This window comes from Cyprinodon tularosa, unplaced genomic scaffold, assembly GCF_016077235.1.
Source record: "Cyprinodon tularosa strain WSP-4 unplaced genomic scaffold, ASM1607723v1 ctg10, whole genome shotgun sequence".
Lineage (NCBI taxonomy): Eukaryota > Metazoa > Chordata > Actinopteri > Cyprinodontiformes > Cyprinodontidae > Cyprinodon > Cyprinodon tularosa.
The window spans coordinates 1,055,172-1,069,866 of NW_024037782.1; the positions used below are offsets into that span (position 1 = coordinate 1,055,172).

The following is a 14,695-nucleotide window of genomic DNA, read 5'->3' on the forward strand; positions in this document are numbered from 1 at the left end:
ACTGAAGCTGCACTCAAACAAGCATCCCCACACAGAACCGACGTGATTGATCAGGCCAGCATTTGTTTAGTCATCATCAATTTGACACTGATACTTTTAGTGGCCATCATTTTTAGGAATTTAACTTTTTTTATCTGGCAGAGGCAGCTGAGTTCTGCATCAATGAGGAGGGGGTTTCCTCTTTGAAACATTGGACCAAGAAAACACTTGATAGTGTGCAGTATAGTGCAGGTGATGTCAATATTGAAAAGAAACATATATAACTATTAGATATGGATAGAAATGATTAGAGAGATCTTCTATTCCATTCAATGAGCTAAAAACATTCTAGGCATGTGCAAATGTGCAACAGAAGCAGATCAGCGTTCCCTTTCTATTAAATCATACTAATAACTATACTAAAGCCTATTTTGTTTAGTGTTCTAATTTTGGAGATTTTGATTGTTTTAACTTCAAATGCTGAAACAGGTTTCTTAGATTTATTTTTGTTATTCTGAATTTGGCCATTTAAACACAGATTTTTCATACTTTAAAATGTTGGCCATTGATTCACACCTTATCTAAATCCTAAGGAGCTAAAGCCCACTAACAGACATAGGAAAAGTTGAATGTCATCCCTTATGCCAAATCAGTTACAAAACTTAATAGTTTATTATTTGAAACATACATTATCTAGATCATAATTAACAGCAAGCATGAGCTTAATAAAAGTCTGTCATACTCATTCTTTTTATAAAACTACACCTAGATGCTGTGTAATATGTGTTCACAGTCCTGTTACCTGATGTCGTTCTTTGATTGCCTGTTCAACAACTGCTCGAGCTGGCAGCCAGGAGGACTTGTAGTAATCCAGGCGGTCCAGGAACTCATCACCAACCATCTTCATGGCTTTCCTGAAACCCTCCTTGTAATAAAATGCAAAACGATTAGTTTGCAATCAAAGCTCCTTGATTCACTGTGTAATGAATACTATGCATTTATTTAAATCACATCGTCATAAACAAGCAGAGATAAAAGGAGCAGAAATATTTTTTTAGCATCAGATAAAGGAGCACTTTGTTTTACTAATTGCCCAATGTGGAACTTGGAGAAAAGACAATATCATGCATTTCAAATATTACCATTACATATTGTGATGACTATAATGGTTGTAAATAATCCCACACATTCATGTTTATTCTTCAGTTTCGTCATCACTCAACTATTCACTCTAACATCTTGATCACTGAAAGCAAAAATAGGTTTAAGGCACAATGACAATGAAAGTCAACCCAAGCGGATGCATATAGCCTTAACGTGTTACCGCATAACTTAAAGGATATTTAATGCTATGACAGATATTGTACTAAGAAGCCCTTTGCACTTGATAAAGTGAAGATAAAAAGTATAACTTCTGTACAGTCTTTTTTAGGCGGCTGTATGGTTATGACTTCATAACACAGCAAATTACAGTACCAAAAATACACACACACACTGCTCCTTAAAGAAAAACAAAATGTCAAAAAATAGAATAGGTATCTTTAGAACACCAAGTACATTAACAGGTGTGATCTTCAAATCGCACTGCACCACTCGCAGCATTTGATCAAATTTGACAATTTCTTTATATTCAAAACATTATAACTTTTAGCCACTAGGGGCACTAGACTTGCAACTTCCAGGTTTATTGCCTCTGAAAGCAACTGGCAACACTGCACTGTTGCAAAATCAAACCGCCTTCTGTCATGTTCTGGAATTTGAAACTGAACCACTTTGGACCAGCCGACTGAACAGTCATGGATTTACTTGTAAAGATAAAGCCACATTCCCCCAACCAGGCCAGGAGAATATGTGAGTCTGATAAGCTTCAAACTCCAGAAACAGAAAGTAAAAAATTGGAAAAACCGAATTCCTGAGAATATTGCAATTTTTTTAAAACATCACCAAATTTTTCTGGTGTCCATCTCCAACAAAATAGATTTTTCACAAAAATGATAAATGATATGAAAAATGTCGATCTCTAATCAGAGTAATGATTAATATCTTATATGTTTCGCAGCTCTGAGAAGGATACACAGAAGATGCTTTAAAAGATCCTATGAAGAGTTCTGCTAAAGTGCTCCAACCCAAACCTGGCAGCATATTCTGACAGTCTGATAACTGTTTTCCTAAGATAAAATTCTAGGTGATAAATGCTTCAAAGAGGCAAAAGAAAAGGGCTTAACATTGTTTATGGTCCATCACCATCAGAAAATCGTCATTTACTATAATATGCATAGTTGAGTCCTGTTTTAAAGAAAGACTGAAGGTCTGGAAAGTTATGATTGCTTGAAAGTCTTTCCTTTGCTCTTTTGGAAGAGGTTGAACGATTTTAACAAGAAAGGACCATTTCAACCTGTAATTATTTTGATCTGCAGAACTACCTGCTTCATACGGTGAGAGTCTGATGGGAGATTCCAAATAAAAATTTTCTCCCTTTTCTACAGAGAAAGACTGAATAAAAAAAATCAGATTTTTGTGATTTAAGATTAAAAGAGACAAAGCAAAACTGCTCAGTCACATTTAAATTTTACTCAATCTATAACTTTCACAACCACATGGTACCTACACAATTAATACATAATAGTAATACTACTTATACTATTTATAATACATAAATAGTATAAAATCTCCAAAAGGATATAACCTTAAAACACACAAACGCTCACAGCTTGTTACTGTGTGGCAGGCAGAGGGCTAATCTGTATGCATCTGAATGAGTAGTCTGCAGCAGCAGCAGGTTTTAGCTGTCATGGATGGAGGACATAAACATCCATTAAGTTTTTCAATTATAACAAAACAGGAACAGCTAAGATCTCACGGGTAAATCTCCCGTGAATCTGTCTGGGTTTTTCAGTGGCTCCGGAGGATCAGTCGGTGTGAAAATTGGACAAAAGTACCCAGACAAAAAATAATAATTGTGTGAGCTGAACTGTAAAAAAAAAAAACAAATAGGCCAACTGGTCCTGTGAGATTCCTTAACATGGAAAAGAAATACATTGGAGAAGTCAACATATTTCCAAGGCAGCAAATTTCTCATGAGAGTTTCCTGAAATCACCTGCCGATTCCCTAAAGACATTCCCAGCCTGCATTAATGAGACACAAAACTGACACTGGGTCGTTGTCTGTCGGTTTCTGTTGAGCTTCAAAATGAACCTTCTGGAAACTAATTGCTTTGCACCAGCTTTCTCAGTCACAAACACTTTTAACCCATTTAGGATTTTTTTCAAGACGGCTTGTTCATTATATGTCATTATAATTAAGTCAGATATATAGAAACCATGTGGGTTCAAAAGCTTTATATCTATATCAAAGCAGATCAGAAGGTGGCTTCATGATGTTTTATGAAGACAAGAGGATTTATTCCTCAATCATAATGGACACTAGGGCTATTTTGTCAATATGCAGAAGCATGACATGATTACTTAAATATTAACGCTAAATGTTTTTTTTTATAAAAAATGCTTCTTAACTAAACAGACCCTTAAAAACAAACAAATGCTCATCAATAAAAAAAATAAAAAAAAAACACTTAATGCATGAAAAGCGTTAAATGTTAGGCAATTATTTAATTTAGCATGTATGGATCTATACATATTTAACAGGTGGGTGGGTGGATGGATGGGTGGATGGACAAAAGCATACCTGTACATATAAGTATTTATATAATGGCACCTGGGATCAAATCTTAAAATACAGCTATTATTCCATACTTATGATATTCTGAAAGATAACCAAGGTTATACTATTTTTCAAGACTGTTTAAAAGCCCTTTTAATAATAATAGTGCAAATTTTGGATTGAGATGGGTTGAAGTTGGGACTGCCCAGCTTGAGTGGAAAATTGTAGATGCTCCTTGCAGTTAGGGACTGGAAAGAATATTCACAATTCAGTTGCACAAAACAAAAAGTTTGAAGCTTAACTGTGTGTTGAATTTTGCAGCGGAAGGGAATTACGGTAAAAATTCTACATAAATGTACATCAGAGAACTCTAAACAGTAGGCAGAACCTGTGATGATTTCCATGTCCCTCTATGCGTAGCCCGCACATGCACAGTCACATGTGCTCACCTCAGTATCTTGACTCTTGCTGTTCCAGCGAGGATTCAGATGTGCAACACGTGCACTCAGCGTGGAGGAGACAGCGTAACGAGCCTCCCCGTCGTACTGTGAGATGCCGTTGTCTATAGCATCCACCTCCTCCACAAAGTTCTCATACAGCTGTGAGCATGTGAAAAAGACAAGTGACACTTTTTTAAATCACTTAACTTGTATTACTAATGGAAAACAAAAAAGGGTTTAAATGAGAAAGAAACATTATAAGACGACTCCATTGTAAAGACATACAAATGCTAAACAAATTCGATAAAAGTAGGATAAAAGGCGACTCATGGAATCTGATTTTGAGCAAAAATTCAAGTCCTCAATACAGCAGAAGGTCATTCAAAGAGCTGACATTTTCCAAGAGGCTTACATACGTGACAAAGCTCTGTAGCAGAAATAGACCTTTGGTTTGTCTAAACAGGCTGAGGAAAAGACACGAAACACACTAAAATAAATAAAGCCTTAGCAATGTGTAAAGGGATTATGTATGGCTTTAAATAACAGAGGCACATCAAACAAACCAAGATGATATGAATTAAAAGCACCAATATTTATGTTGACCTAAGTTTAAGCAGCCTGGCACCCTGAGTCCTGCCAGCTGAGTGTTTCTGCTGGCCAAGATTTCACAGAGTAAATTAAATTGTTTAAATACTCATCATTCCTTACTGATTATAATTGAAAGCATGTCGATGGCTTCATATTAAACAGTAACAAGCGGGACATTTTGCAATTCTTGCAGCAGCATTCCCTTTTTAGTTTTCATTTCTTAATTATGAAAAGCATAACAATTTTGATTACTTTCTATTTTCTGCTATCTGAGCAAATGGCTCTCCCATCTAGTCAGCTCTTTGTCATCACAGCCTTTTATTTTATGGTGGCTGACGTACTACGTTCAGTTAAACAAATCAGTTACTAAACACACCAAAGGAAAAGGCATTTCTAACCGTTAGCATAGTAAACAAAACACAATCAGTAGCGATCATCTGGCAGCCATAAATCTGTTAATCCTTCTGGTCTCACCTTGTCATAGAGCATCTCCAGCTGCCTGTCGCTCTCGTTCATCTGCGTCAGCTGAGCCAGCAGGCGACGGCCGAAGTGCAGATAGACCAGACCGGCAGAGCTAAGCTTGGTCACCCACGGCTTCTCTGGACACAGACTCTGGAAGCTGTCTTTGAAAGTCCTGAACGGAGAGAGGAACACTTGTAAGCTAACGGTAGCATAATCAAATGTTTGTGTCTATCACCATGATACTCTTCTGCACAAAGAGGGAGAAATATTAATTTACAGAGAAATGTTTTCTTAGCCTTAGTTTTTCCCAGTAAAATTATTTATACCAGTTTTAGAAATAACATTCTCTGTAAGATGGACACAGAGCGTTTTGTTTTTTGTCATAATTTCCAGTTAAGATGCTACCGCCTTTTTTATTTTAGCAAAATAGTTTTATTGTGAAAGCCCTTTCACAATCATGTATTTTCATATCTATCATAAATAAGTTATATCAACTTACTGAAAGACACAAAATATTGTTCATCTTTTTCTTATATCTCTAACTTATAGGTGACAAATTATAACTGCTAGCATTAATTGAGCCTTACATTGTTTATGCCTGATTCTAATTTTAAAATGTAGCTACATCTTATTAAAAAGAAAAGTCAGTGAAAAATGAATGCGTATCACTCAACAATCAATAGAAAAATGTCTTACCGTACTTATAATTACTGACCAGTACTCCGTTTGTTCCACTTGTATTCTTATCATTTATCTTTAGAATGCTTTCAGCTAGGACTAAACCGACCGAGTCAAACCTGAATAATCTATTATTGAAATTATTTTCTACTCATTTATTAAATGATTAACTATTTTTGTGTGCGAATAAGCTCTGTCCAGAACCCCTTAACTTTGACTTAATCAAAAATAATGCTAGCAGTCATTTGACAGATTATTTTATCAAAACAATGGTTAGTTGCAGCCCCAGTTTCAGCTTTCATTTCTAAGGAAATGAAATTAGCACTATAGAGGGCGCATTTGCTCTTATTATATTAAAGGTACATCTGACAACAACTTTGAAATAGCAAAACATGACGTCTTTTAACTGTAAGCTTTACCATAAGACACTTTTAAAGTAAGAAATGTTTAATCTCTGAGGGGTATTACCCACAAAATGAAGTGACTGCAAGAATTTGAGGCAGTTCTCTGAACCCCAATGGAAAAAGCTGAAAACCCTGGATTAGATGTGACAGGAATTAAAGAGGTTGTTGCTCGTATCCAAACAAACTCCATTTTTTTGCGGAAGAAGACAGCATGATTTTATTCATGATTTTGAAAGTTGTTTTCTTTCATCACTGCTCTGAAGGAATCATCATAAATTTATAAACTAAACTATGTACAGACCCTGAAAGCTGTCTGCACTACTTTTATTTACCAAGAGTTTTTAATATGATCTCACTAGAGTCTAATTTATTTGACATTGTTTCATTTTGTTATTTCACACCCAAATGTGGGATCAAAGTCAATCGAATTAAACCATAATTGTGTTTTAACACAATATTATACTTAAGGAGAACGGGTCCTGACATTTATACGGGTGCTGCTTTGATAAATGCATTTAACTCTGATGGTATATGACAATTATCCCTGCAGCTCCATGAAATCTGCCCTGGCATGCCTTTTCGTAAATAACAAAGCCTTAACCCTGCTCCTGACATCCTTAGACTGTAGTTTGAATTACTGTCTGTGTGATATTTGCACAATCTATTGGAGCAAGCCTGATTCACAGAGCAGGTAAAGCGTAAGATTGGCCTACAGTTTCCATGTAGTGGTTGATGCTTTTCCTGAAAATATAAAACACAAATTGGATACAATGATGTTTGGATTCCTGTCACATTAAAAATGTTCATCTAAAACATGGAAGAAAATTGCCAAATTGCTGGTTCTTTGCTAAAGCCTAATTTTCCATCATTGCCAGCTTCATGAAGCTGGATGTCTCTTGTCATGCTTCTACAAGTCCATGTAGCATGCCTGCACACACAGACAGAATGTGTGCACAGCTTAAAGTGAATCTCTTAATGATTAGAAGAATCAGAAACATTAAGTTCTTCAGCTTACAAACATATGCTGTCCAAACCTTTTTTTTCTGCTAAACCTTCTCCAACTTTTTTTCCCTTTAATCTTTCCCTTAAGATTCTGTCTTGGTTGATTTTATACTAACAGGTGCAATGATTTCTATTTGGCTAATATAAATATTCTTGGCACTCTGTGTATTTTTTTCTTTCCTCTTTCCATAGAAAGACCTTAGCTTGGCCAATTAGCCCTTTAATGGCAGTGATTACCCCCCACTCTCCCTAGCATGTCACTCATTCATTTGACGTTGCTCTTTCCGCTGTGCTGTAGCCAAAGCATCCTAATTAAACATGAATTAAATGACCAGCAGAGGCTCACTGCTGGAACCCACCCAACTCTGCACGTGTCTGAAGGGAGACCTGCGGCGCATGTCTGCGCTCACGCTTAGAGACATGCCTTTGGGGGAGGGGGGGCACCACATCAGTTTGGGGATTTATTTTCCAGAATAAAGGCAACGAACACGCAACTTTTATGATAAATATAATGCATAAGATGAAATAATTGCATTAATAAATATTCTCTACAGCTGTCATTTTGCTACAGATGGCTGCAATCAGATTTATTTTTTTTTTTTTACAATTTGATTGTTTAAAGCTTCTGTTAAATAACATTAGCTATAGTGTAAATTAATTTTGGTGCAAGAACACCTAAATATAATTGCTATTATAATCACTTTTACCAGCATTTCTCGGAGTAATCCTCTTTTGTATAGTTTGATCACTGTTAATTAAATTCATCCCACCCATCTACATTTAAGATTTCAGATTTCTTTGCTGCTTGAATCTTAGTGCAGAGGTTCAAACATTAGACTTTGCAATATGGTGTTCGAGGACAACTCTGTTCCTCCCAAACAAGCTCGAGTTGTCAGCCCGCCGCCGCTGTAGTTTACGGTACAGCTGGTATGAGGTGTTTGTGCCGTGCTGTTGCCATGTTCAGTTTTCTCCAAACATTGCTCTGAGCACCTTAGCCTAGCAGCTCCAATTTATTTTTATCTGCCCTAAGGACATTGTTAGAAAGTCTAATGGTTTCTGTAATTGCACTTTGCAAACTTATATAATGCTGCCGGGTTTCTTTTTTTTTCATGAGCATTTTCTCTCCCTTGAAGCCATACATGCCTTATATCTTAAGTCTTCATTTTTGCATTCCTGCATTTCCTCTAAGCTAAACATGCTTTTACATTGTGGCAAACTTAATAGATCAGCCCCTTCTAGAATTATTGGCAACTCTATGAATACATTCCACTTAAGAATCCTGTCTGTAAAATGGTTGCCTCCAAATATTTGGAAATGGCCTTATAGCCCTTTTTCCAGGGTTCCGCTGCATGTGAAACTGGCAGAAAAACAGTGTGCCACGTTTTCTGCTAGACACCCTATTCCATCTGGAGCATAACTATGCTTTGTCAGACCCAGAGCATGAAAGGGTTGCATCATAGTGCTTTAGTAATGTACTTGTGGGCTTGAAATAGAAATAACAAACCAGTAGTACCAGTGTCTTGTCTGCTCGAAAACTTAATTGCAAAGCTTATCTTATTGGCTGATAAAATGTTTCAATCAAAATTCGATCGGTCACTGATTTTGGAGTTCCAGCTCATTTCTGGAGACTGCAGAGATGCATGTGCCTGGGAAGGCGTTTCTTATATGTAGGCCGTTTTATGCCAGGAAAGAAGATATTTGGGAATGCAGGGAGACAAAATAAAAAGATAACAAGGGAAAATGAGAAAGGTCTAATTAGATGAAAGATCACAAGTTTTTGGTGTTTTTGAAGTATAGGGCTGAAACAATTAGTCGGATCATTTGACTACTGAAATAATCGTCAACTAATTAAGTAATCGATTAATTGTTAACTGGAGTAGACAGACTCTAAAATATGTCTTTAGCTGACAGAGCAACCCAGCGGCAATTACGGTACACCAAAATTGTAAAAAAAAAAAATTTTTTTAATGTTGCTAATAAAATACAAAAAACTTTTTAGTCCGTCAATATCCTCATCCAGAACTCCTCAAGTGAAAAGTTTTACTTTCGCCTGGTTTAAGTTAATATAAAGTCTTCTTTAAGGAACCTTTGGCTATTCGATTATTAATCCGTTAATTGAAAAAATTATCGACAGAAATCGATCGCAAAATAATCGTTAGTTGCAGCCCTAGTGTAGTATAGTTGGCTTTAAAATCAAGTTGAGTTGGATTTTGTTTATAAATATACTTGCTGTTAGATGCAGAACAAAATGTGACATCAAAACAACCCAGGGCCTGGTGGTGGAAGCTAAGGTTAAAGGGCAAAGTTCATATGAGGTCTTGACCTCACTGGTTCCTACATGGCTAATAATCAATAAAAAAATAAATAAAAAAAATAAAAACAAGGGCTGGGTAATTAATTGCATTAGCTGTATAATCACAATTTATGATAAAAAAAATTTGCAAATCACGGCGGTACTCAACTTTAATCACATTCCATTTGACAAGTGTAAGACAGCAAATACACTTACTACACTTACAGTGGCTTTTCTGCAACACAGAAGGTTGACAAGCAACCTTTGAAGGTCATGAAAAAAAAATGAAAGTCTGGAGTGAAAAATCTAACTCTTGATAAAGCATAATGGAAGCATGTTTACACTATGCAATGCTGTTAAAACTAACATGTCATTGGTAACATTAGCTTATACTGGCAGACTACTTTCCAAAGTCGATAATGTTAGCATTCTAGTTGAAGTTGACTAACTGAAGAGTTGCCTGAAGCTAATTGGACCAATACCAAAAGAGGAGATCGCCCCAGAGCTTTCATCTATTTTCTAACTGCAGATTTGCTGTAGAATTGAGAATAATGCAATTGACTTATCTTATTCCATAAGTTGTTTTTATCTACCTCTTTTATTTCCCTTTCTTTAATGATTTCTTCATTCTCTAGAAATTATATCTAAACAAAAAACACTGACATCAATTAATCACGTGGAAGCAACACGAGTTAGTTTATCTTAGCTTTGCCCAACATAGTGGCTCAAACAGCAAAGCAAGAATTGACTGGGACTAAATTGGCTGCGAGTGATTATACTTTAGTCAACAAACTACCTTCTTCTTTCAGTTGCCCCTTTTAAGGCTTTACAGAGCAGATTATTGCCTCCATCTCATCCGATCCTTAGAATCCTCTTCCATCACCCAATTGCTCCTAAATATCTTCCTTCGCTACTCCCATAATCCTTATCTTTTCCTTTTCCACTGCTAGCTCCATATCAAACATTTCTCCGATATATCCACTATCCTTCCGCCACAGCTGGTTTGTCTTTCAATCACTAAATCTATCCATTCCACTGATTCACTCGATCTTACTATTAAAATATACAGAATGATAATTATCGTATGACACAGCTTTTTAAAGGCTCTGTGTCTGCTTTTCTATTGATGCAGCTGTCAGGTTCATCTGTCTAATTGCCCCTTTCCAGCTCTTTACTCAAGCATTCGGCCCAGTTATATCCTTTCTTGCCATTACAATTATCATCAGCATATGCAAGTGACAACCGCATTCTGCTGTGGCCCCTGACTGAGTCGTAGCAGCCCTGAGCCTCGTGAACTAACAGCAGGGGGTTCGATTGAAGGAGCGCTAATTAGCACAAACCGCTGGAGAGCAAGAGATCTCTGACATGCGTTTATCAGTATATAGGCCTAAAAGCAGCCTGATTCAGATCAGGACAATAAGTTAGCAAAACAGCTGGAACCGGCTTTTTACCCACACCTACAAGACTTTCAGTGAAAAAGAGATTGTCCCTTCATGAATCGTATAGAGACAGACTAATTCAATATTTCAGAAAAGAAACTAAAGGAGGGGTGACACTGACAACATCCTTAATCTTCATTATTTTAATATTTAAATATCGCTATAATAAAAAACCCTGGAATGATAAAACATGTGGGGGCTGGAGAACCCTGTGCAATAAATGAGATTAATTACAGCCCCTGGCTTAAAGATAAGGCACATCAACATGGAAGGTGTCGGATAGTAATAACTAAAGACCAGACATGAAACTGGCCAATATTTTACACCTAATCAAGAAAAACAGCCTTGGTGGGAAATCTTGCTGTAAATCTGATTAATTAGCATCAGATATCGAGGACATTATCAATGTTATTCATATTAAATTGGAATCCAGTGGAAATGTGCCCCAATTTCAATATTTTCTAATCTTGAATCAAGCCACTAATAGGTTAGGACTTTAACTGAGCATTTGGTGTTAATGCCTTTGTAAGCAGCCCTCAACACTTAAGGACTGTGTATACTGTCACAAGTATGACACAGATATTTTTGATTTATGCCTAATTTTGAAGCATGGTCTACACCATGTTATTCCACCCCCTCGAGACAAGAGGGACAATAACAAACTACGTAGGATTGTTGGTGCCCGTGTGTCTGTTTGACAAGCTTGTTCGCCTTCTACAACCCCTCATCCAATGCAGGACAACACACAGTTCACCCATGTGAGTGTTCCCGTGCTGTGTGTTCTGTGCTGCACATTTCTCCCTCTTCAACCAAAGATAGAGTACGCTATTAACACAGGGATATTAGCCATACATAGAGAGAGCAAGTAGATGTTTGATTATTGCCCTATGCAGATATTGATCTGATTCTATATCAGCAGGAATAATAAAAGGGATTTATCTCAAACAGCGAATAATAGTAAACAAAAATAATTATAAAAACAACCGAGTCATTTATTGTATATTTAGGGCGATACATTCTACTATTTGTGTTTTTGATTTTGGACTGGTGTCTGATATCATTACTGGATCAGGAAATCCCTAAACACAATGATCACTGAAACAGCAATATTGGCAATATGGGCCCGTACCTGGTTCTGTTGGAAAAATAAAATCACAATCTTCTATAATGAAGGAAGCAATGAGTGCTCTAAAATGTCCTGGTAGACAGTAGCTGTGGACACGACTTCAGAAAACGCATAGGAGGCATAAACCATCACTGACTGTGGAAACTTCCCTATGGCCCTACGGCAATGTAGATCATGTACCTCTCCACTCTTCCTCCAGACTCTGGGACCTTTATTTACGACTGAAATAAAAATTACCTTCATTTAAATAGATGATTATTTTTTACCATTGGGCAGTAGCCCAAAGGTCTATATCTTTATAACTCAGGTGAGAATGTGACGTGTAGGATTTGTTTGTGCTTAGTGGCTCTTAATGCACTGACTCTATCCTCAGCCCACCTCTTGTGAACCCTCTTAAATTTGTGTGTGGATTTTGCTTGATAACCCTTGGGTGCAGTCCAAGCTTACATCCATCATGGACAGCACCTTTGACCCTCTGTACCAGACTGCAGAGGAGCTGAGCAGCTCCTTTAGTGAAAGACTTTTACACCCTGATTGTAAAAAGAAGCGCTACCGCAGGTCAATCATCCCTGCTGCAACCAGACTCTAAAATATGACACTACAACAGCAATAACTTGTGCAATTTATAATGTGAAATTACTATTCGATACCCTGCGCAATAACCTGATTCTCTATATCTGACACTCAGCGCAATATCTATATATATGTATGAATAAAAATATCTATCTATATAAATCCCATATAAACACCCTGTGCAATAACCCTGTGTTGCCCTCTCATCAACACGAGATGACCATTTAGAGGCTCAGGGACACATTCAATATTGTGAGACACTGAATTCTGGCTTTTCATATATGTAATTTATAATCATCAAATTTATATAAAAAAAAAAAAAGGAAAGTTTTTTAATTTTCTGAAATGAAACATAACTCTTCAAGATATTGTAATTTTCTTAAATGCACCTCTAAACTGATATACAAAAGGCATGTTCATGTTTACAACATGATTTGTTCCCAGCTACCAAGTGAAAATAGGCTGGGATGAGATGGTACCTCTGATGATGGTCATAGCGATGCCTTTTGGAGTCGAATTCTCCTCCCACGTCAACAACGATGTCACATTCTGCCAATAGCGCTGCATCTCTAGTCCGAACTATTTCAGCATCCTGAAAAAGGATCACAATCAATCATAAATATCACTGTGAGGAATTGCTGTAGAGCTAGCAACAAAATGGAGGCCAATGTCTACTGTAACCAAATGCTCATCCAGGAGGAGCAAATCCTGCAAAGTCAACGACTCAATGCAATCAGCTGGTTTTCCTTAGATAGGAAACTTTTTACCACTTTGACTGTATATGATTGAATTGTCTCTATAAAGTACCTTGAGATGATATATTGTGAATTTGCACTAAATAAATAAATTGAATTGAAATTAAACATCTTATTGGGGGGCATTAGAAATGCATAAGATTAATGAAAAAGTTTTGAAATTCTGCGACCCTAATTGGCTGCAGTTTGTCAAAATAGAAGTTTACATTATGACGGTAAAACAAGTCATTATAGGATATTTCAAGTTAGCACAAAGCAAAAAAGAAAATATAACATCTGACCAACATTTCAGAAAAAAATTACAGAACGGACCCTCACAGTAAAAATGATTATTTTTGTGGAACAGATTTAATCGATAAATTGAAGAATGAAAAACGATGATTGAATTAAAAACAGATAAAAACTACAATGTTAGGGATCTATGATAGTTAATGCATGGATATAATTATGATATTGCATTAAGATATTTAATTAGCTTAATAATACTTGAAATACTTTATTTATTTCAGACATACAAGTATATAGTGAAGACAGTATATGTCCATATAACATAAATTAAAACAGTCTGAAAAGGATGTATTGGCAGAAGCAAGAAGCTTATAATGCCCGCCCTCCAAAGGCAATTTACATTAGACTAGAAAGCAAAAGAAAAAACAAAGATAAAAAGATGGCTACCTTTTATAATACATACCAAGGTATGATTTTAGGAAATATTATTATTACACAAAAATAACATTTTTTAGGAAAAAGAAAGAAAGAAAGAAACAAACAAACAAACAAAAAAGGTAACACACCCAATATCTTACTGCTCTTAATTTTATTCACGTTTCATTTTTTTTTTTTTTGTAACGTATTATTCTTAAATATATTTTTAAATCTTGGTAATGTTGTACAATCTTTTAGCTCCTGATTTGATTTGTTCCATACATCAACCCCAACAAAAATACAATGTTGTTTTACATTTGTTCTTGCTTTTGGTTTTCTGAACATTTTATACCCTCTGATATCATAAGCGCCGTCCCTGATCAAAAACAGACCTTGAATATGTACTGGCAACTATTTATCTTTTACTTTGTACATACATTTATCAGTCTTAAAGTCAACCAAATCCTCAAATTTTAATGTTTTTAAAATCTGCTGTATTTATAATTAAACTTTTAAATGTAATTACAGCAAATGTTGATAATTGAGAAAAGATTAATTAAAATACTGTTACAGAACTGATGCTGAATTGTTGTAAAATGAATTAAAGGGCAGATTTCATAACACCGGTCTGTCTGCTCCTTTTCATAGAA

General features: G+C 36.1%; 1 protein-coding gene across 1 annotated transcript in view; it reads right to left on the bottom strand.

The window, feature by feature from the left end:
* The window catches only part of myg1 (myg1 exonuclease), a 39,203-nt gene that overhangs the window by 23,737 nt on the left and 771 nt on the right, over nucleotides 1–14,695 (bottom strand). Inside the window, exons 2-5 of the mRNA XM_038293632.1 lie at nucleotides 13,125–13,237; nucleotides 5,143–5,302; nucleotides 4,090–4,239; nucleotides 782–904 (exon numbers count right to left, since the gene is read on the bottom strand). Coding sequence (XP_038149560.1) covers nucleotides 782–904; nucleotides 4,090–4,239; nucleotides 5,143–5,302; nucleotides 13,125–13,237 — 546 coding nt within the window. The remainder of the gene's footprint in view (nucleotides 1–781; nucleotides 905–4,089; nucleotides 4,240–5,142; nucleotides 5,303–13,124; nucleotides 13,238–14,695) is intronic.